This window comes from Colobus angolensis, unplaced genomic scaffold (assembly GCF_000951035.1).
Source record: "Colobus angolensis palliatus isolate OR3802 unplaced genomic scaffold, Cang.pa_1.0 Scaffold123, whole genome shotgun sequence".
NCBI lineage: Eukaryota > Metazoa > Chordata > Mammalia > Primates > Cercopithecidae > Colobus > Colobus angolensis.
In genome coordinates this window covers 6,031,430-6,056,057 of record NW_012113475.1, presented here as the reverse complement: position 1 = coordinate 6,056,057, position 24,628 = coordinate 6,031,430, and the positions used below count along the sequence as shown (strand labels likewise).

Sequence of the window (24,628 nt, the reverse complement as noted above, 5' to 3'; positions counted from 1 at the left end):
GGGAAATAAGATTTCTACATGTTAAGTTGCGAATATTTTTTAAAAACATCTGGCACATATACCTCTGGTAAAACTGTATAATTTACTTTTACTATAAGATATTCGGGCAAGTAGTTACAGCAACTAAACAAACTAGTGCAGATAATTGCATATCTTATTAAATAAATTAGAATCCCAACAAGCCTGAGCAACCCAATTCTGCAACAACATAGGAGACCATTAAAGATTAAAAGAAAGAAGAAAAGGAAGAAAAGAAGAACAAGAAAGCCCTTCAGCAAATACTTTAACAAATAAATCACTCAGGCAAAGTCAAACAAGTTTTGAAAGGGCCTGCTTTGACAGATGTTCTCTGGAAAAGCAAAGGCTTCAGGCAAAACAAATGGTTTTATTATTATTTTTTAAAGCTACGGAATATTATTAATGTTGTTTCTGTATTTCTCAAATATTTTAATTTAAAAAAATGCATTTACAACCATTGTTCAGGGACTCTCCCCTACTGCCACTTCGAGACACTTATCGAGGGATTTAATGCTCATTTAGATTTGTTACAAGTATAAAATTAATCACAAAAGCAATTTTGCTCCCTAATTTAGGGAATAAAACTTCCTAAAAAATTTCATAAAGCATCAAGAGTTGCTGCATCTTTTAAAGCTGTAAAAAATCATCCATATTGCTTTTACAACAGGCCTATATATAATTCCTGCCATAAAAGCCCACACAAGAGTTGAAGCAAAATTTAAGAGTTCTTATATTTATCTGTATGAATAAGATTTGATGACTATTGGTATTCATAAAACTCAAAATGCAGGTATTCTGGATAAAACCTGTTTATAGAAAGTCAAATTCCAGAAAATGATCATACAAAGTGTACTTACCAGTGCTTATGCCTTCCCTTCACCTAACGCTTGAATTCTAGGCTTCCAGAAATTTTTCTATCTTTCCAATTAAAAACGCTGCAGCCTGCTACACTCCATAAAATGGCCGCGTTGTTTAACCAAGAAAAACATGTTAGAGATTGAGCTGTCACTTTTAGAAGAAAAAAAGAATATAAACAATTGCTTCTTTTGTGGTGAAGCATAAAACACTTAGGCTGGCATTTTGAATCATGGAGCTCCCCTGGCCGTTGCTATTGCTCTTCAAGTAGTTGTAGTGAAATTTCTGCCACATTCTTGCTTTCTGCATGGTGTCTCAGCAGTAACAGATCAGAACAGGCTAGCAAACAACTCCTTCCTAAATGTAAGCTCTAATTTCTTCTTCTGCAGTGAAATGAACCAAGTTTCTATGCAAAAGAATGAGTGACAGTATTCCCAGCCAATCAGCTTGGGCTTTTTCAGGAAAATCACCCCTTAATTCATTCAAAATTAGGTCATATGACACTATTTGAAATACTATTGGCTTACCATGAAAGTAATGTTTGACTTTACACAGGATAAGGCCACCCATCTATGCTTCCCTGGGCTGAAGACAACTTGACTATAACCGGTACTGTGAATTAAATACACACACACATACAGGGGAAAAAAAGAATAAAGCCTTACCAGAGTCTCCCAACTATTAAAGGGCCGGAGCTCTGTTATCTTCTGAGCCTTTTTCTGAGAACACTGAGGAATCAAAGTAAGTTCACCAACTGAAGCATCTTGAAGGAAGTGAAGAATTTTACCTTTATAGCCATCCTCCATCACTTCTTCACCACTACTATAGTCCTCATCTAATGAACTACCGACATCAGAACCTGAATCATATTCAGAGTCTTCAACAACTCTCTTTGGATTAAATACATTTTTTTTACGTTTCTTGTTAAAGCCGTTTTGTGCTTTCATTGAAAATTTCTGTTTTAGTTTTGTTTTAGTTGCATTTTTAGGGTAATTTTGACTTCTTGAAGAAACTTCTTTTCCATTTGGAACCTCACTTTGTGATGCATACTGCATATCTGCATATAAAAGACAAAACAGTAACTAAATTAGAAATACATAAATACAAAGAAAGATTTCAAATAAAAACTTAAAACATTTACCTATTCCTTTTGAATACAGAAGAATTCAACCACAATTTATTGTTAAATTTGATACATTTTAAAAATAATTAAGTAGAATTTGAAGTTAAACAATTAGTTTCAAAAGCAGGCGATAACTTGTTTTTTAAATGAATTAAATATAAATTTCTCTTTTCTAACAAAGGTCCTGAGAACATAAACGGCAGCTGCATATCTGTATCATGTCTCAGATATTCCTAGCAGCCCCACTCAACTATGCCAACACTGAATATAGCAGAACAATGCTTACACGACTATAAAGCTTACTAATAAAAAGTGTGTATGTTTCAACTATCCATAATTTTCCAATACTATCTTCAATAGTCTAAGTTTCATCGTTACTTAAAAAATTATTCAAATAGTCTGGGCACGGTGGCTCACACCTGCAATCCCAGCACTTTGGGAGGCTGAGTCGGTCAGATCACAAGGTCAGGAGTTCGAGATCAGCCTGACCAACAAGGTGAAACCCCGTCTCTACTAAAAATATAAAAATTAGCCAGGCATGGTGTTGCATGCCTGTAATCCCAGCTACTCAGGAGGCTGAGGCCAGAGAATCACATGCATCCGGGAGGTGGAGGTTGCAGTGAGCCGAGATTGTGTCATTATACTCCAGCCTGGGTGACAGAGCGAGACTCCGTCTCAAAAAAAAAAAAAAAAAATTATGCAAATATGGTATTACCAAAAAGCCCCACTACTTTATCACTATCAGTTTACAGAATTCTAAGATGCCTGTGAATGAAGGTACACCATTATTTTATGTACCAGTGAGAAAACATGTACCAATCTATAATACAACATTCAGAAATTTTTACTTACTCAGAAAGCTATTAGACTTACACAGATTATCATACCTTTATTTTTGTGCATTTATAAAAAAATAAGCAAAATAAGTTGGCTAAAGTATTCCTCAAATCTTTTCACATTCATAACATGGTTCTTTTGACTCATTTTTCAAACTTAGATTTGGTGGCTTTCTTTTTGCCACAGAAAATCATTTTCTGTGCCATCAAGAGCATTGGTGGTATAGCCTTTCTTTTAAAACAATTTATTAAAAAAAAAAAAAAATCCAAAACACCTAAAGCTACCATGCTGGGCTTTTAAAACTGGCTTTGCAATTATGAAGAGCTAGTCTACTTGATTCTTCCTTAGGTATGTTACTAAACATGTATGACTCAACTCTTCCTTACCACCTCTCCTCTATCATTTGGTTCCTAGAATTAAGAGTGTTCCAAAATGCATTCATGCCTATGATATCCTTAAGTTTTTGATGCTAGTGCTTTTAATATCTGTGCAAGTATAGCCTAAGACATCTATATTACAGTAATGACATGATACCACCAATCATAAGATCCATCCTGACAGTTCTTAAAAAGTTTCTTTTACACTAAATAAAACATGGCACTTTAAAAGTAGTCTTAACTATCAAGAAAGACTGAACAAATAGAAAGATATTTATTGTTTTGTTTTACACTACGATAAAGAACAGGCAGGTAGGTCAAAACATTTAAAAACTGGCTGTTAAAGAATGTTTTTATATCATTACTTTCAACATCTTTTGCAATCCCTCTGATTAACAGCTAATAGGTTTTCTTATATACCATTTTCTTATACACCAAAATATAGACTATAATGAGAAGTATGTATTTTCTATGACACAGAATAATTACCTTGGTCTTCTGCAAACACTTTTAGAGATTCTAAAGCTTCTGTGTACATCCATTCATGTTCCTTGAGTACTTCTCTTAGTTCCTAGAAATAAGTCATTTATCTTTTTGTTAAAAATCTCAAATTAGCAACTTGAAGAAAATGTCTATGCTCTTTTAAAAATAAGTTAATCACCTGAAAACACAGAATTCATATCTGATTATTTTGCACTTGTTTTTACGCTCCTTTACAAATGCTGTGTAATTTCACCTCCACAAATACACAATAGTCTTCAAAGGAAGGAAAACTTGACATTTTTATTGCATTTCTAACTCTCACTATGAAGTACTGTGAACACTAGAGGATCAAGAAGTGTTTGCTCAATTAAAATGAAATTTCAATATGCAGCTAGGCTTTTACAAACTGCCAACTTCAAAACATGTAGTTTCAACATAGGTAACGAACCAATATGGCAACAAGATTTTGCATTCAGCTCATCAGAATTTAGTAGATGTACTATCTGAGTATATATACTCAAATCAATGCAAGTGTAAATGTACTCTAAATGCTAAACAAATATGTGCTTCTATATATGATCATGGGATTAAACAGAGGGCCTTTTAGCAACACCATGTGTGGCACGAGTCTTTAATGACTGAAAATATTCTTACTATCTGGGAAGTAGAAGAAAGCTTATGAAATATTAAGACACTGAAATGGAATACTTTTTAAATTCTTATAAGACATTTCAAGAATGAGAACATGAAAAAAACTAGGCAGTTACTTGATGGAGCAGGGTTACAGATGATTTTCTAGATGACTTACATGTTATAAATGAGTTCACAATTTTTATTACGGTTATTTTTTAATGACTTAGGGATACAGTATAGATACTATAGTAAACAAGGTAAACAACATAAATAAACAGCATGAAAATACTTTATAAAATTGATAAAAGGAGAACATTTAATTAGAAGAATGCAAAACTCACCCTAAGCTTTTATGTGGTTGAACTCTAACACTATTGTATAATAAAAACACTTAGTACACACTGATTAAATTTTCATACACGACTACTCACCTGTTTATCAAAATTGGGAAATTCCTTTTGCAATTTCAATACAATACTTTCCTGCTTTTCCCAATTACTGCTAGATTCTGCAGACTCATTTGATTCCTCTCCCTAATGGGGAGAAAAAAAGGAAAAAAATTTAAGAGAAATCAATAACAATGGTCTTAAGGCAATTATAATTGTATTTTGACTTGATCTGAAAATTATCACAATCAATCAGAAGAATCCAAAATGTTTCTTTTTGTTTCTGTGAACATTAACAAATGTATGTCTTTAAGGATAAAAAATACTGCTAACTTCAGATCACTGAAAGACTCTGACTGCATATCCAGTAACTCAAACTTTATTCTCAGTGCTAAAAATGAGATAAATCTGCTAAAAGCTAGAATGATCCTCAAATTAACTCAATATAATTCAAGTATACTGATATCTTTTCCAAGACAATGGTAAATTTTAAAAGGATACAAAAGTATCTCATCTATGTTCACTATTATATACCCACCTAAAAATTTCAAATTCTGAGAAGTTTACTTTTAGTTCACTCTAGATTCACAGAATGGCTTAAATATTAATTACTCAGTCACAATATAAAACTGAAACAACGATAAAAGGAATTTAAATGGAACGAAATAATGTATAAACCAAACAGATTAATATGAGAATTGTGGCTACAGTCTCACTTTTCCTTCTTCTCTGTCACTTAACTTCGCTTGAAGAAAAAGGTTAAAGTCCATATTTAAGCAAAAAGAAAAGACTCCTTGTGTTCACGCATAGGAAAAATTCTAGTCAATCAAAAAGCATTTATCTACTTTGCTTAGAACTGTACCACATGCAATACACACAAGATGGAGAAAAATACAGTCTTCTTCTTCAACCTCCTTTATTATCCAACAACTGAATTGCTTTTTTCTCTTTCAATACCTTAGATAGAAATAACTAAATTCTGATACCTCCTCTGCACAATGGAGTAAAATAAAATTTCATAAAACAGAGACCAGTAAAATGCTATGGATATTTGCACTAAAGAAAACTGCATGTGTTTCATAATAGTTAAGTAGTCCACTTGGGCTCCAGTGCAGAGAATGTAGATAGGTTACAAGGATGAAGAGTTAAACCAGAGCTAACATGTAATAAAGCCTAAGGTTAGTCTTTTCTTCAGAAGCAACAGGATTTTGAGCAAAGGAATAAGACATACTGGTGAAACACATCTGGAGAAAACATTTCAAAATCCTCAGAACTTCATACTGCCACCTTTACAGCCCAGGCACACTGAAATTCCAAGAACAGTATTTTAAAGCTCACAGATGGACAACAATCAGCTGAGGAGTGAACAGATGCAAGTATCTAACTCTAGACCACTGCTTTTTCACTACGTAAGTGTTTCGTAAACTTCAGTTTAGGAATCAAATAAATTGTGGTAAACACATAAAATGGAATATTACTAAGTCATAAAAAAAAGAATGAAGTACTGATACATATTACAACATGAATGAACATTGTAGTATAATTGAAAGCATTATGCTATGTAAGAGGCTAATAAAAAAAGAACAAAATCATGTCCTTCACAGCAACATGGATATAGCTGGAAACCATTATCCTAAGCCAGCTAATGTGAGATCAGAAAACCAATTACCACATTTCTCACTTATAAATGGGAGCTAAACATTGGGCACACAAGTTCATAAAAATGAGAAAAACAGACACTGGGGAACACAAGAACGCGGAGGGAGGATGTGGGGGGAAGGGTTAAGGAAAACTACCTACTGAGTACTATGCTTACTATCTGGGTGACAGATTCATTCACACTTCAAACTTCAGCATCACACAATATACCTCTGTAACAAACTTGCATATATACCCCAATTTCATACATAAAAGTATGAAAACATAAAACATAAAAACAAAACACATTTTTCTGAAATTAAAAAATAAGAGACTAGACATAAAAGGTTACATATTATATAATTCCACCTATGTAAAATGTTCTGAATAGGTAAATCCAGAGACTGAAGACAGATTGGTGATTGCCAGGGGTTAGGGGGAGGAGGGAATGGGGAGAAACTGCTTAATGGGTATAGCATACTATTATGAGGTGATGACAGCATTTGGAACTAGACAGGAATGATGGTATACAACATTGTAAATGTACTAAACAGCATTAAATAGTTCACTCTAAAATGGTTAATTTAATGCTACATGAATTTTACCTCGATAAAATTATTTGGAAAACAGTAAACAGCTCTTGGGAATCAAATATATGATAGCACAGTATTTAGTAGATGGTGTGCCTATCATGTGCTGTTTGCTCTTGGATCCCACACTTCTGCCAGCTGTAATTCCTGGTGGCTGAATATACTCATGTGGTATAGGAGGTTACACAGATGCTTTACAAAAGCTAGTTGATAAAGTTTGGGCCCCTATCTATCTCAGTGGGCCCAAGGGATATGATTCAACTCAGTGCTTATTTTTCCATCTCCGGAATCATAGTTGGAACAGACATATTTGGCACTGGCAGAAATCCCCTATTATATTAGTTCCCTGACCCATGAGGTATGGGCCACTATTTCGGGAAACACCAAATCCAAGTCCCTAGAATTGTCCCTCTCAATCAAAACAACAATAATAAACAAGTACTACAGTCCTAAAGGAACTGCAGATATTGACATCACCATCTCATCCCAATGTAAGATGCCTCCTTGACCTATACAAAAAGTAGATGAGTCTTGGGAGAATTATTTAAGAGTATCATAAACAATCAAACTCCACCTGCAGCTGCTTTACAGGATGTGGTATTTTTGCTGGAGCAAATCAATATGGCTATGCAGTTATCAATCAAGCACTTGCTTTTTCTCCTTTCCCAATTAGATCAAACGGAAGCAATCTGTTTTTATCTTGGCAGGTTTAATGATATACCTTCAGTCTTCAGAGTTACAGTAACTTTCATGGCTCTCTCAAATAATACAGTACTCACGGACTTCGATGGTTTTGCACAGTCCAGAGAGTATCACTTGATCCACTATACTGAAGATATCATGTTGACTGGACTTGATAAACAGGTACTGGGTATTTTCAATGGTACTGGTCAGGTACGTACATGCCACATATCAGGGTGAAGGAATAACCATCCTCACTCTGAGGCCCACCACTTTTATGGGAGTGTAGTCTGGAGCATGTTGCAAACTCCACTCTTAAGAAAAGAAAGGCTGTACCTATCTGCCTCTTTAGACTGTTTGGACATTGGGAGCTCACTGCACACTGGAGGCAAGATATACTTCATTCGGGTGTGTACTGATTGATTGATTTTATAAAATATCTCTTAAGATTGTCAGCTATGGCTGGGCATGGTGGCTCACGCCTGCAATCCTAGCACTTTGGGAGGCCGAGGCAGGTGGATCACGAAGTCAGGAGTTTGCGACCAGCCTGGCCAACATAGTGAAACACTGTTTCTACTAAAAATACAAAAAATTAGCCAGGCTTGGTGGCAGGCACCTGTAATCCCAGCTACTTGGGAGGCTGAGGCAGGAGAATTGCTTGAACCCAGGAGGCAGAGGTTGCGGTGAGCCAAGATTATGCCATTGCACTCCAGCCTGGGCAACAGTGGGAGACTCTATCTCAAAAAAAAAAAAAAAAAAAAAGATTGTCAGTTATGAATGGGGCCTGGGTTAAGAGAGGGCTCTGTACCATGTCCAGAGTGCAATACAAGGTACTCTGCCATTTCAGTTTCATGACACCAGCAGATGCAATGATTATCCAAGAATCTGTCGCAGGTAAGGATATCATATGAAGTCTCTGGCAAGCCCCAATGGGAAAACTGTTGCAGAGCTTTAAAGAAAGGTCATCATGTCGTCTTCTATTGACCAGAGTCACTTTTGCTGTGACACATGCATTTGCAAAAATTACACTATGTAAAATTGTTAAAGTAAAAATTATAGCCGTTAGGAGAAAAACTGTTAGAGATACAATGTCAAAAACTTCATCAGTGACACATAAAAAGAGAAGGAAATCTAATAAAAACGATACCACAATTTTACACACACTAAATAGTTAATACATAAATACTACAATAAATATGAGCTGAAGTTTGCTTGTGGACATTGGGAGGGTTACAGCTTATGAGTTATTGTGAAGTGGTAAAAGATGGTTTATCTGAAAATGAACGGAAATGTGTAACACCAGATACAGAAGGTTGTAGCTCACTGTCCTTGTGTTATGTCCGCTGTACTAATTTAAAATATAAAGAATAAATAAAATTTATGTGGTGTTGTTGGCCTCCTCCTTTTACACTAAAGCTGCCTGTATGGTTCCAAATTCGTCCGGATGCCATACAAGACTATTCTAATATCTTCAGCAGTAAAACCATTATCTTCAAGGCAGTCCAACTTTTTTCACAGCATTTAAAACGACTGATCACTTGTATTATGTCATGGCGTACAGACTTCTGACTTTCATCATCACTGTCATCATCATGTTCTGTATCCATACAGCCATCAGCGGCAAGTTGCTGAATGTTTTCTACAGTTAGATCATCGGGATAGGACCCCAGAAACTTTTCAACATCCTCATTTTTGACTGCTTCAAGTCCAAACTGTTTTCTTAGATCAATATAGCTTGTTTTAAACTTTTAAAATTTCTCTGAAGGATCAAATTCTTCAAAATAAAGAATCAAGTCAAAGGCAATTTTCTGCCACACATAACACAAATACTCTTGGTATATTACTCCAGGCTTCAACAATGACATTGCAATGTTAAACCTCTTCCAACATTCTATAACCACTTCTGCATCCCTGCCTTAGATAACATCAATTAATATCTTAAACGTTCATTTTAAAATAGTAAGCTATAAACACTGCTATCACACCTTTAAAAAGGGGCTATTATCAGAGAGGCAGTTTTTGGAGGCAAAAGGAAGAATGTGACATAGGTTGAAATCTGCTTTTGGAGAGAGAGAGCTTGATACACTGTAAGAATTTTTAAAGTTTTTTTTTTTTTTTTATGTTTTGGGGCATTCATCCTCTTTAACAGAGAACTAAGTAAAAATATAAATGCAAATGTGGGCAGTCATCCATACATTTCGCTATACCTGATATGATCCTCAAATTCTGACTTTAACAATTTCTTTTAAAAGGCTCACAGTTTGGTGAGTGATATTATTGGCTTCAGGTTCAGCTTCAAATCTCTATTTGGCACTGGTGCCGAATATTAGTTATGTCACCTTTAGGAGCCTTAAATCCCAGAGCATGTTTTCCGTCTTTCATATTTGGGTTATTCAAGGCATGCGTTCATAACAGGTTATTTGTTTAATCAAAACCAAGAATTTAACACCATGCACAGCTGCCTTCTTCAATTTCCTTCTGTATCACTACTGAAAAACTCTTTTGCAGCTTTCATATCTACACTAATGGTTATGTCCGACAGCCAAAGGCTTAGGAAACTATAGCATTGTTTGAAATCATTAAAGCAACCACTACTAGCACTAAAAGGAGCCACTTATGCAGGGTACAGCGACTTCTATTTTAGATCTGTGTATATAATTACAAAGATCTATATAGGAAAGGTTGTCCTTTAGTTTATCACCCTTTGGTCTTGAATCCAAATATTTGACAATCTTTCCTTTTCTTCTGTTTCTTTAGGCCTTACTCTTATTGACTTTCCAGCACTTGAACCTGGTCCAGCCATACATACACTTTTATTTTTGTGGCATTATCTTTGATGGTCCATAATGTGGATTCCTTTATATCTCTTGCTTGTGATCTATCGTATGTTCTTATTTCTTTCTAAATGTTCTCTTGTTTCAAGCTTCTCCTTAATACTCAAAACATTCCCTCTGCATGCACTGTGTGGCATTTTTGAACCAGAATGCTTAGATAGGATTGGGATGTTGAATGAGTGCTTTTTTCAAATAGAAAAGATCACAAATGTCAAAGAATAGCACATCACCACCTAACAGGATAATATACATGGTAAAAAGAGGCAGCAAGTGGATACTGGAAACGTGTGTGTTTTATGCATTCCTATGTAGCTTGGTTCAGCTGGAAGCAACTTTCTATGATCACCTACTATTTCTCACGGGCAAAACTGCACATAAACACATGCAAATTTTGGATTATACTCAAATCATTCTCTAATGTATTAACACTGGAATAAATTCACATTTTAAAAACAAAAATGACTGATGTATTCTTGTGAAATAGCTATTGACTTGATAATAAATCCTGATAAAAGCAGAACAGTTGACCACAGAACATCAAATGACCATGAGACTTGAGTTGTTATGTGATCTGGTATCTGATTTACCTAGCCTAAACCTTAGCATTGGCAGCAGCAACCCATCAAGTAGAATGGTATACTTGAGACTGGACTTCAGTAGGTTCAAGAGACACAAATAAATTGCATGTGCAGGTGTCTCAGACTCTCACGGTACCTGCTTCTGCATCACTGCTGCCCCTTCTTCAACCAATACCTGAGGCATTATATAAAATTCTTTATGACCCGATAGGTTGGGCACAGTGGCTCCCGCCTGTAATCCCAGCACTTTGGGATGCCAAGGCAAGTGATCACTTGAGGTCAGAAGTTTGAGATCAGCCTGGCTAATATGGTGAAACTCTGTCTCTACTAAAAACACAAAAATTAACTAAGCGTAGTGGACGCCTGTAATCCCAGCTACGTGGGAGGCTGAGGCAGGAGAATCACTTGAACCCAGGAAGCAGAGGTTTCAGTGAGCCGAGATCATGCCTGGGTGACAGGGTGGGACTATGTCTCGGAAAAAAAAGGAGAAAATTCTTTATTACCTGATAAAGAGGGGAGAAATCTTTAAACTTCATGTGTTTGTTATGCGACAGGTCTCACTGTGTCACCCAGGCTGGAGTGCAGTGGCATAATTATGGCTTACTGAAGCCTCAACCTTCTGGGCTCAAGTAATCCTTCCTCCTCAGCCTCCGAGTAGCTGAGATTACAGCTGCCTGTAAGCATGCCCAGCTAATTAAAAATTTTTCTTCTTTTTTTTGCAGAGACGGGAGTCCCACTATATTGCTCAGGCTGGTCTTGAACTCTTGGGCTCAAACAATCCTTCTGCCTCGGCCTCCCAAGGTGCTGGGATTATAGGCATAAGCCACTGCACCCAGCCTGAACTGACTTGACTTTACAAAAGATTTGTGTAATTTTAGAACCAGTCAAATGAACAACTGCTATAATATAAACCCAACTCAGAGAGTAGCCCTGTGTACAACTTTGGGCAGTACATCTTGTTGCCCATTTTGTGTACCAAGAGACGGCCAGGGGTAGAGATCAGCAATATATCATGGACAGAGGCTAAGGAGAAGAACAAGACTGAAAAACTGGTAACCAGGAAGTCTGGGGAAGAGGTACATTGTTGAACATCTCAGAATAAAAGTTATTCTGAGAATACAGCCAGGCGTGGTGGATCACGCCTGTAATCTCAGTGCTTTGGGAGGCCTAAGTGGGTGGATCACTTGAGGTCAGGAGTTCGAGACCAGCCTGGCTGATATGGTGTAAACCCATCTCTACAAAAAAATTAAAAAAAAAAAAAAAAATAGCTGGGCATGGTGCTGCATGCCTGTAATCCCAGCTACTCGGGAGGCTGAGGCACAAGAATTGCTTGAACCCAGGAGGTAGAGGTTGCAGTGAGCCATATCACACCACTGTACTCCAGCCTGGGCCAGAGTGAGACTCTGTCTCAAAAACAAAACAAAAAAAGAAGGTATCCTGAGAATAGAATACAAGGATAACGGTGTTCATGTGAATGTTCAGCCAAGGGTGCACATGTGGCAGAGAAAATTTTTAAAGATCAGGTATACAAGATCACCCATTTTGTGAACACCAGTTAAGTCCACAGCCACTTGAATGCCTGCTCAATAGGCCCATTTACAAATGGCCATGGCAACTGGGTTTGAGTCTGTGCATGCAAGTCAACAAGGTAAGACTTTCTACACCAAGATTAATCTGGCTACTGCTACGGTCAGTGCTCAACCTGCAAGGAACAGAGGCCAACAATGAGTCCCCATTATAGCACCATTCCTTGGGAGATTCAGTCAACTGTCTGGTGGCAGGATGATTAGACCTTCATAATTCATCATGAAAGACACAGTAACAGATAACCTACTCTAAGTATGAATTTGCCTTCCCTATCTACCTGCTTCTGGAAACACCACTATTATGGGTTAATTGTGTCCCCTCCAAATTCATATGTTGAAGTCCTGCTGCCCAGTACCTCAGAATGTGACCTTATTGGAGACAGGGTCATTAGTGAGATATTCAAGTTAAAATGAGGTCATTAGAGCGAGACCTAATCTGACTGTTGTCCTTATAAAAAGGGGAAATTTGGAGATTAACACGCACACTGTTCAGAGAACCCAATGTAACGAAGAGGGCAGAGATAAGCAATTAACACTGGATAAATTTAAAAGAAAGCAAAAACAGTCACAAATTATATAGAAGCATAAATTATATGGCTTAGTTGTGAAAGAAAAGAATGATTCATGTAGACAAATTTTCAGGTCTGATATCCACAGACACAAAATAACGTGCTTAAACAGGCTTCATACTGGATAAATTAAAAAGCAAAAACAGTCACAAATTAAATGTAGACATAAATTCCCTTAGTTGTGAAAGAAAGGAATTCATTTAGGTGGATTTTCAGGTCTAATAATATCCACAAACTCAATATATTCTAAAGTTAAGCAGCCAATTTTGATACTGTAATTCAAATGTAAACTTACATGATCCAGTCTTGTCTTTTTTATAGATTGATCATCATTAAATTCATCTTCCTCATATGGCTCTGAAGAAGAAGATAATTTTCTTTTCCTGGGCCCACCACCTTTTAAAGCAGAGCAGCACACTCAAACTTTGCACAGAAACAGCAAAAAAATCAATTTAATGTAAAACAAAGGCAAAAATGTATTATAATGAATTACTAGACAGTTCTCTTGATATCAGGCCCAGTGTTTGTTGTTCTACATATGACCGAATTGAAAAAAAAAAAGTGAACATTCTTTGCAGTCTTTCAGAAGTAGAAATCACTGTAATACTATATTCATAAACCATCACATTATTTAATCTAAAAATACACATTTCTAAATTAGTGAGTAATTCTACAGAGCAACATTAGGAAGGAGGGTTTCTTCCCAGTGCCTGAATGTTGAGCAGTGAAAAAAAGCTGACCCCCACCAAGTGTAAGTTATCTGAATACCATCACAGAAACCAGTAATTTCTGTGTCTACTATGTACCAGGCTTTGCGCAAGGTCTTTTATAAACTATTGTTTCATTTACTTTTCACAAACAAACCTACAAAGTAGGTAACATTTTTATTTCCCAAATGAGGATAGAGATCCAGAGAGCTTAAGCAACAAATGCTTTTAATGTAAAAACAAGAGACTATAACATAGGAGTAGACTACAACATAGCAGTAACAGGAAATCTGCATACTGTCATGATTGGAAGACAACAAACTTGAGCTACATATGCTACTTATGTATGCTTGTATACATTTTGTATACATTTACAAATTTGTCAGACATATTGCTGTGCTACTATGAAAGCACCTGCTAAAGACTACAAAGGTTTAAGATCTCAGCATTAATTGTATCAGAGCCCTAACTATGAAGTTGAAATAAATACATACATGTCAGCTTAAACATTTCATTAACATGGCTATTACAAAATAAAATGGAATGTTATTAACATTTTAAAGCACAGTATTCTTGTCAGTACAAATACTAACCACAATATTCTAAATGTAATATTTTAAGTCTGAAAAAAAAGCTTCAAATCAGATAATTTTGTCACATCACCTAGACATGCTGAATTCTTTCCTAAAAAGAACAGAACAGAAGCCAGGTACAGAGCTCATGCTTGTAATCCCAGCACTTTGGGAGGCTGAGGTGGGCAGATCTCTGGGGCTCAGAAGTTCGAGATCAGCCTTGGCAATACGGTGAAACCCCACCTCTACTAAAACAACAAAAATTAGCTGGGTGTGGTGGTACATGCCTGTAGTCCCAGCCACTTGGAAGGCTGAGGTGGTTCAGCCTGGGAGGCAGAAGTAGTGAGCTGAGACTGCATCACTGCACTCCAGTCTGGGTGACAGAGTGAGGTCCTGTCTCAAAATAAAAAATAAAAAAAGAACACAACAGAACAGCTAGAGAGACTCCTGACAACATCAATAAATTCGTACTCTTACTTTGTGAAGCAGAGTAAAAACTTTGGATATGCATTTTTTTTGTTTCTGTAATTTCACATTCAAAAACAAAACTTCAAAAGAAACAGCATAAAAACATCCCTAGTGTTTAATATGCAGGCTGATAGCTGTCTATAAGACTGCAATTTGTGGTTAAAAAAAAATGTGAACTGTCACAATTTGCAGATCTGTTAAAGATCACTTACAGGTATTTGAAAAGGTCTTTTGTTGAAAACTGTCCTAAAATGGCAAGTATAGTTTCCTGTCTTAAAGACATAGTATATTGAAGATTAACCTTATCTTCAAGGTTAGACAAAGCTGCCATTCTATATACTACCTCAAAGTGCACTACACTAAAAATGAAGATGTCTGATGAGATTGTCTTTTCCATGATGCAGCATGGAAGTTTAATTAAAAAATAAGAAAATCCTAAATTTTTATTTCCTTGTAATTTGCCACTTAACATTTTTTTTTAAATGAAATAATCTGAAGTACAATGGAAGAATAAGAAAAAACTCAGCTGAAGCTAAATAAATTTAATGAGGATTGTAAACTCTATGAGGGCAGAGGTTGTATTCATTTTGTTTCCTCATGTAGCCTCAGTACCTAAGCCACAGCCTGTGCTACCTAGTAAAGAAGCATAATAAGTATTTGTGAAATTAATGAACAAGTTGAGTAAGATGAATTGCTCAAGAGAAAAAAGATTAGATGCTACTGTGGAATAAAGTAATTCCATAACCTGTTTTTAATGAAATGTTTATGGACTAATGAGATAATGTGACAGCAAGAATGTATTGGGAAACTGCAAAACTTCTCAAGCATTCTGCAGCTCAACAAATGTTCACTGAGCCTATAATTTTTCAGGAGATTTTTTTTTTTTTTTTGAGACAAGGTCTTGCTCTGTCACCCAGGCTGGAGTGCAGTGGCATACTCCTAGCTCAGACGCTTTTAAAATAAGTGCTAGGGACGCAGTAATGTAACATTCTCCTGTAACTTTTCTTTAATCATCAGACGACCCTTAAACAAATAGCTGCTAACACTTGGTATGCATTCACTATGTACCAGGCACCCTAATAAGAAGTATACATTGTTAGTTCTTCACAACAACCTCTGAGTTTGGCATTATATACTATTTTACTGCTAAGGAAACAAAGAAGAGTCAGCAACACTGCTGATGGTCACACAGCTATTAATAATAAATAGAAGACAAAAAAGTATCTTGATACTTTGTGTAGGTAGCACCCACAAAATACTGTCTCCTTGCTCAAACTGGAGGAAATTAAAGATTTAAAATATTTCATATGGATAAAATAAAATCTTATGTAGATGTCTACTCAAATACAATCCACTTAGTGGAAGAAAAATTAGGTAGATAATTATTGAAGAATGATGGGTCCATGGGAACACATACTGTTTTCTATTTTTGTACATATTTTAAACTTAAAAAAAATTAAAAGTAGAAAGAATCCACTTAGAAAAAATGAGCATTCACAAACATACTGTTGATAAAAGCATAAACTGGCATAACCTTTAACAAAAGGACATGGAAATACATATTAAAATGTAAAATGTGCATACACTTTGCTTTAGCATCCTAATTTGAAATATAGCCTACATAAATAACATAAATCTTTGTTCTATTTATGTATAAGAACGTTTACTTTAGTACTACAATAATGAAAACGTTAAGTGTTAATTAATAGGGAAACAGTTAATAAACTAATCCTGTGGGTAGTCACTGAGGAATGTGAAGCTATCCCTGACAAATTATTAAATGATTTTTTAAAAGATGCAAACCAATATATTTACATTTTGTAACCTAATGTATGTGTGTTGTATGCCAGTGTATATAAGCTGGCATAAAGTTGGAAAAAAGGAAAAAAGTTGAGAATGACATAAAAGGTGGTTATAATTTAAGGGTGGTTAACGAAGTGTGGGTTTGCTTTAACTATTTACTTTAAATACTTTTTTAGTAGGGTCAGGTGATTTTTACTTTTTTTTTTGGTATGTGCAAGTTAAAAAAAAAACAGCATTTATTAAAAAATTGGACACGCTTCTATATTGCAAGCTCATTCAAATACATTTATTTTTGTATCCCAAGCCCCGAAACATGAAAAAATATTTACTAAATGAAGAAATGCTGATTACCAGCTACGACTTTCCCTAAGACATTATGTTCCTACTAAGATTTGTAAACCTATAATAAAACCACAATGCAACTAGAAATTACACTTCAAAAAGAAAGAAAATATATCCTGTCAAAACTTCACTGTTATGACATTTGGTAGAAAAGCAGTAAAATAATCAATGAGAAACTTATTTCCTTTCTAGGGAAAAAATTTGAAACTATTAATACCTCACAGGTTCCTATAAGAATTCATAAAAGTGTTTGATAAACTGTGGAGCAATATTAATGAGAACGTACTATTATTACGATGTAACAACAAATCGACAAGGCTTAAAATTAAGTCAGGCATACCTGCATCACCAAACATCAGCAAGGCAGCAGCAATTGCCCCATCCATAGTGCTTGTTGATTCAATCAACTAACAGAACGAGAAAAGATTAATGTTTTAAATCAGCACTTTAAGATTTGTTACTGAAATATTCAAAAACAAATATATTAAATATAAACATGTTAGGAAAGTATGTGTGTCATAGTTTAAGTTCATTAAGTCCTATGATAAATTTTCAGAAAATCTGTTTTACGCAAAAGGTCTGAACTTTAAGCGTATTTTACAATGTATCAGGTTGACTCATCCTCACTATAAAGGAAAAATTAAAATATAATCACATATATACAGTATATTCCAGGTTTTTTCTATTTTAATTACAAAGTTTTACACAAAATTTCCTACTTAACACTTAACATGTTGGCACTCCGTGCATGTGCGTGCATGCTCACATTTGTGTACGTGTGCGTGTCAGATGGAGACAGAAAGGGGAAACAGGAGACTGCCAGACATCTATTTATATTTTTTTAAATTTTTTAATTTCTAGGAGAAAAAGGACAATTCTACTCTTTAAAAAAAATCTAATACTGCTCAAGATAAATGGGAGAACGGTTCTTAAATTTTACTCCATTTCTGAATTGTTTGAATTGTTCAAGAACATATGCATATATTACTTGCACGACATCATTCTAATACACTGTTCAGTAATTTTAGATTTCAGAAGAAACTAAAATCCCCTATTTTTCTCTTGTTATAGCTTCCCATATTTCAAATGAGTTACTTGTTTTAAAAAGATCTTACTTTTAAATAAGGTACTTTTTGTATTAAATCAGGTAGCCTCAAATCAAAGTGCTCTCTTCCATATTAATTTTTCCTAATCTTGGATGCTCAGATATATCCTATTGGCCCCCTCTTCATTCTCAAAATAGCCAAAGCCTATTCTTAGCAAGCCTAGAACTATTTCACAACCTCTTGAATTCTTTTGTATGGATTTAAAACCTTTTGTTGAGTAATTTATAAACATTACCTTTAAATCTCTAGAACTGAAGGGGATCACTTGAAATACAGATTACCTCAAGAGAGTGCTCTGCTTTGGAGTGTATGATATGCTAACTTTCACAATTTCAGATACTGATTAATGAAACGTTCAGGAAAATTATGCATATCTTATTTTTCCAATAAAATTACAAAATTAGAGAAAGATATTTTTACAAGAAAAAACAACTCTTTGAACTACATTAAAAATTGGTAATCAAGTGAAAGTATTTTTAAACTGAGATTTGGCCCTTTACGTTAAATATTTTAATACTCCATGTTTATTCTATTGGAAGCTCTTTCTTTATTACTGCTTTAAAATATGTTAGCCCTGCCGGGCGCGGTGGCTCAAGCCTGTAATCCCAGCACTTTGGGAGGCCGAGATGGGCGGATCACAAGGTCAGGAGTTCGAGACCATCCTGGCTAACACGGTGAAACCCCGTCTCTACTAAAAAATACAAAAAGCTAGCCGAGGTGGCTGGCGCCTGTAGTCCCAGCTACTGGGGAGGCTGAGGCAGGAGAATGGCGTCAACCCGGGAGGCGGAGCTTGCAGTGAGCTGAGATCTGGCCACTGCACTCCAGCCCGGGCGACAGAGCGAGACTCCGTCTCAAAAAAAAAAAAAAAAAAAAAATGTAGCCCTTGGGTCTACAAAAAAAAAAAAAAAAAAAAAATCACATTAGCAGATAAGTAACACTGCTGTCAGAGAAAATGCCGACTCAAGATATCACTAAAGTTTCATTTAGCTAATAGTAAGACAGTTATCAAAATGGTTTGGGGGAAAAATCCAGTGGATTCATGTCAAAAATAACATAGAATAAAAATAATGTAATCTACACTTAAGAGTTCCAACTGGCAGGCACAGGACCACCTATGGTTCATAGACATATTTTGTTTGGCTTGAACTGCATGTTTATTTTTATCTTTTTTTAAATTAGTCAGCATTAAAAGGAACAAAGTACATGCTGCCACAGCAATGAATCTCTTCCCCTAGGTGATAGCAGCCAGTCACAAACTATCAGATATTTGGTCCCATTTATATGAAATATCAATAATAGGCAAAAAAAAAAAAAAAAATAGATTGGTGGTTGCCTGGAGCTGGGACAGAGACGAAAACTGGAGTGAGGAAACTGGAGAGTGACCCCTAATGGATACAAGGTTTCTTTTGGGTGTCATTGAAATGTACTAAGATTATGGTGACAGTTGCATTATTTCATAAATATAGTAAAAACCACTAAATTGTACATTTTAAATGGGTGATTTTAGGCATAGGAATATAGCTGTTAAAGTGGTGACCAACCCTCAACAAAAATCCAGCCTTATGGCTTTATTTGAAAATTGTGAGCATCCAGTAAAAACGGGCTATCACTGATAGTTCACACGGCCATGTCCTGCTGGAGCCAGACAGCAGCTACCTCTTTCTAAAAGAGTATGTACTCTATAGTTACCACTTAAAAGCTACCTGCCTAGTCCATACAGATATGGTTAACTCCTAAGTCTCATATTGTGGGGAGGAGAACTGGTAGTGGTAGTAGCGATGACAGATACAAACAGGAAAATACAAAGGACCTGCAATTAAATGATTCCCCTAAGCTAATTAAACTAATAAGTGACAGAGCTAGGAATAGACTGTTTATTAATCTTCAGAAATTTATTCTCTACCTAAAACTTAATTGGTCAATTTTTTTTTACTCTTATAATTAGAGATACCTTAACATCACTTTACAGTTCAACCATACTCCTTTACTTTGTTTCTGTAGTTAAATCAGTATTTCTCAGCAAGAGTGCTACTGGCAGGACTATCCTTAGTTACGCAGGACTGTCCTTTGTACTGTAGGGTGTTTAGCATTGCTGGCTTCAGGGCACTAAATGTCACTGCAAACACTTGTCACAGTTTTACGGAGTGGTTCCTGACATTTCTGAGTATTTCTAATGGAAATGGGGAGGTTATGCATTTTAGAAACACTCAAACAAAAAAACTCACAACCTATGTTTGCTACTAAGGCTACAGTTACCGCATTATTTACAAATGAATAACCTCATCTATCAAAAAGTTAAGACTTTCAATAAATTTCTGGCATTTACTTCCTTTAATAGTTAATATCCTCAAACATAAGATATCTTTAGAAAAATGACTATCCACTACTAACTATAGCACTGGACGCAGGAGAGATTTTATCTCATTACAGCTACAATAACCAATTACTATAAAAGAATATAACCTTAAGTAAATCACTGTCACTTCTTTGCGGAAAAAGTTCCTTCAAAGTCTGAAGTTTAGCATCTTTAAGATCTTCTAATTCCGAAAGGTCTTCCAATTCTGAAATATCATCATTTCTACGTGCCATGGTAGGAAGGCCTTGGGACTCTTCATCTTCGGATGGCTCAGAACTAAAAATATTTTTAGATGAGGAAAAAACATTTTTAATGTATCACTAATGTTATTTCATTATACAGTCTATGTATATACATAGTACAACACATCTGCAGTTCTTTTCAATAGTCAATGTAATCTATACTTGTCAGAAAGAGAACTTTGTTTTTCCATTTCAGTGTAGTTACGTGAAAAACCGACATTACCAACATCAGTATACACTGAAAAAAATCTCAACCCTGAGCTGGGATGGAAAAGAACAAAACGAACTTCTAGCATTTATTTTGTTAGGATTCGCACACATTTATTGCATGCCCACTTCCTCTACTCATCTTCTTTCACCAATACTCTCCATATCAGACGAAGTTATGCTGCTCCTGAGAAATTATGAAGATTGAACGGATACAAAGATAAAGTAATTTTCAGGCCTACCTAGGTGTGATCAGGATCTAACTGCTAAAATCAGAAAGGTCCCATTCAATAAAGGAATCTCTGCCAGAAACAAAACATTTCCTGAGCAAACAGAGAACATTTATTTCATATGAGGATTTATTCTACAACTAACTTTATTCCTGCTCGATTTAACTTTGTATGTTTATCCTTTATAAAAGATATCTTGAGTCAAATTTTACTCATTTATTTCCTAGACAAAACAATCTCATTTTGAAATTTTGGTTTTCAAACATGGTAGGCATTCTAGAGATCAGAACTAGAATAGTAACAAATGAATGTAAGTGCTATAGACCAGAGAATGAAAGCAAGATGGGTCTATACTAAGGTATATTCCTAACATCAGCAAACTCAGACTTTGCTATGATGCTAATTCTATTTCTGAATAGCTCTCTTAGACACATATCCAGAATATGCAATTTCTCTATATGTACTTACGTTATTTCTGTTGTGTCCTTTATGGTACAATATGTGATGCTTAAGAACATCTAAAAGCAAATTCCCAAAGATCAGGAATATGTGTGGCTTTTTTTTTTTTTTTTTTTTTGAGACAGGGTTCCACTCCCTGTCACCCAGGCTGTTGTGCAGTTGTGCCATCTTGGCTCATGGCAACCTTTGCCTCCCAGGCTCTAGCAATCCTCCCACCTCCGTCTCCTGAGTCGCTAGGACCACAGGTGCTTGCCACCACACCTCGCTAATTTTTTTTTGTTTTTTGTACAGACAGGGTTTCTCCATGTTTCCCAGGCTTGTCTCAAACTCCTATGCTCAAGCGATCCGCCTGCCTTGGCCTTCCAAAGCGCTGGACTAACGGGTGTGAGCCACTGCGCCTAGCCAGAGTATGTATTTCAAAAGCTTCTAGGTTGAATTCCTGAGATCAGCTCTGAGAAACTGCTCTAAAGTAACGAGGCAAATACACCTCTTCATCACTATGCCCGTCCTTCAAAATTTGAAGACAATCACATGTATTTCCTTTGCATTATTATACCTAGACTTCTCATTCCTGATGTACTCAAATGTGAATTTTCATTTTGCCTCTCTGTATTCCCTGCTCCCTACTTGACTTTGCCTCTTAGCTGACTGAGAAAATGAAAGCATTCAGGTTGAAATCCCTCTATAATTCCTGCCCTGGATAACCACTTTCAAAGATATTTACTCTTCTGGCTTACCCAGTGATCAGACTCACTGATCTAACAAATTCACGTGCCTCATGTGGTATTAAATATTGATGTTGACCATGAGTATCATCATGGCTTGGATTTATCTTCCAGACTACAGGAAATACAAGTGATAGAAAATAATGTCATGAAGAAAAAGAAAAACCAGCCGGGTGCAGTGGCTCACACCTGTAATCCCAGCACTTTGGGAGGCCGATGCAGGTGGATTACCTGAGGTCCGGAGTTCAAGACCTGCCTGGCCGATATGGCGAAACTCCACCCACTAAAAATTAAAAAAATTAGCCAGGCGGGGTGGTGGTGCTTGTAATCCCAGCTACTAGGGAGGCTGAGACATGAGAATCGCTTGAACCCAGGAAGCAGAGGATGCAGTGAGCCAAGATCACACCACTGCACTACAGCCTGGGCAACAGAGCAAGACTCCATCTTTAAAAAAAAAAAAAAAGAAAGAAAGAAAAAGAAAAACCTATTTTTTCTGAGGAAAGACATGATCTCTTTAGAGAAATAGAAAAGGGGAGTGGCCCATTCTAGATTAACACAGTTGAAGCCTAATAGCCAAATGTAATTTAGGTCTTGGTTTTAAAAAAAATCAGCTATAAAATACATGAAATCTGAACATAAGGTGCAAATTAAATGATACTAGAGAATTGTTCACTGATAGATGGCAGATACATAATCAGTAATAAGGGAGAAATGCTGGGATGTCCGTAATTTAAAACACTTCAGGTAAAAATAGTAACAGATGACACAATAAACAAATATGGAACACAACTGTTAAATCCAGGTAGAAGGTACACAGGTGTTCATTAAATACTACTTCATTTTCTTATATGCTTGAAACTTTAAAAGAAAAAAACCTGTAAGAACAACAGAGTTGACCACTTGCTCTTTTTTCCAGTCTAAGATAAGGAAGTACCTTCCTGTTAAAGACAAAGTCCCCTCTCACTGCTAAGGCATTCTAGTCCCTTCTACATCTACAAGACTCTGCTTTAACTATCTACCATCTTTCTCCTGAATCTTCTCTCTCTTCATAAGCTCTTCCTCCCCAGCCGGCAATCTGCTCAAAACTGCATTAATTAATTCAAATTAATTCCATGTGCCAGGGTTTCCAGGCACCATGGACACAGCAGGAAAAAAAAAAAAAAAGCCAATTCTCCTCTATTTCACAGATTTTATTAGACTGATTTTCTACCTCCTTTCTTACGGAGTTGTCAAACTTACTATTTTTATTACTTTTGCACAACTACTTAGTGAAACTGCTCTCACTAAGGACAATAATGTCTTCTAAACTGCTGAATGGAATAAAAACTTTTCATAGCTTACCTAAGTTTTCCTTTGTTGTCCTGTACATTGTTGACAAATATATCTTTGAATATTTGGCCCCACCCTCACCTCATGGATTCTGCAACATTACTTCTAATTTTCCTTTCACCTTTCAGTCTGTCCTTCTGAATCTCGTTAACAGACTCTTCTTCCTTTGTTCACCTTCAACTGCTGAAGCTGCCTAGGACTCTGTCTTCAGTTCTTTCTTGTCTATGAATGCTTCCTAGGAGATTTTATCTACCGCCAGAGTTTCTAGCATCTACATCAGTGGGTTCTCAAAGTTGGGCGGGGGTAGTTTTGCTGCAAGAGGATATTTGGCAATGTCTGGAGGTATTTCTGATTGTCTCGACTAGGGAAATGCTACTGGCATCTGGTGGGGTGATGTCAGAGATACTTAACTAATCATCCTAAATGTACAGGACAGCGCCTCATAACAACGAATTATCTGGCTCCAAATATCAATAAATGTCAAGGTTAAGAAACTGATAGCCAAAATGCCCATACATGGGGAATGAATGAATAAAATAAGGAACGTTCACACAATGTAGAACTATGGAGCTGCAAAAACTAGTAAAAATTTCTAGAACTGGTATGATTTCCAGGAGATACATACATAAATGCTAAGTAAATAAAGAACAAATGAATATACACACATGTAGTATGCTATCTTTTGTGTAAGAAACAAGAAAAAAATACACGAAAGTATGACAATAAACTAAACAAACTGATTAGTTCTAAGGTTTGAAAGGAGAAGGGATAGGAAAGAGAGTGAGAGAGTGATACTTTTCTTGAGTACATTCTTTGTAAAGTTTTTATTTTTGGAATCTTATTCATATTTTAAAAATTTGAAAGTAAAATTTAAAAGAAAAGAACAAGGTAAAA

General features: G+C 35.9%; 1 protein-coding gene across 2 annotated transcripts in view; it reads right to left on the bottom strand.

Annotated features, from left to right (window-relative positions):
• Positions 1–24,628, bottom strand: part of SMARCAD1 (SWI/SNF-related, matrix-associated actin-dependent regulator of chromatin, subfamily a, containing DEAD/H box 1) — an 84,027-nt gene that overhangs the window by 36,004 nt on the left and 23,395 nt on the right. Inside the window, exons 4-9 of one of the 2 annotated variants that reach the window (XM_011932805.1) lie at positions 20,650–20,818; positions 17,421–17,487; positions 13,484–13,584; positions 4,758–4,859; positions 3,700–3,781; positions 1,539–1,930 (exon numbers count right to left, since the gene is read on the bottom strand). In XM_011932805.1, coding sequence (XP_011788195.1) covers positions 1,539–1,930; positions 3,700–3,781; positions 4,758–4,859; positions 13,484–13,584; positions 17,421–17,487; positions 20,650–20,818 — 913 coding nt within the window. Of the gene's footprint in view, positions 1–875; positions 1,254–1,538; positions 1,931–3,699; positions 3,782–4,757; positions 4,860–13,483; positions 13,585–17,420; positions 17,488–20,649; positions 20,819–24,628 lie in introns of those variants that run through there. The other variant, XM_011932808.1, reaches the window with a different exon arrangement.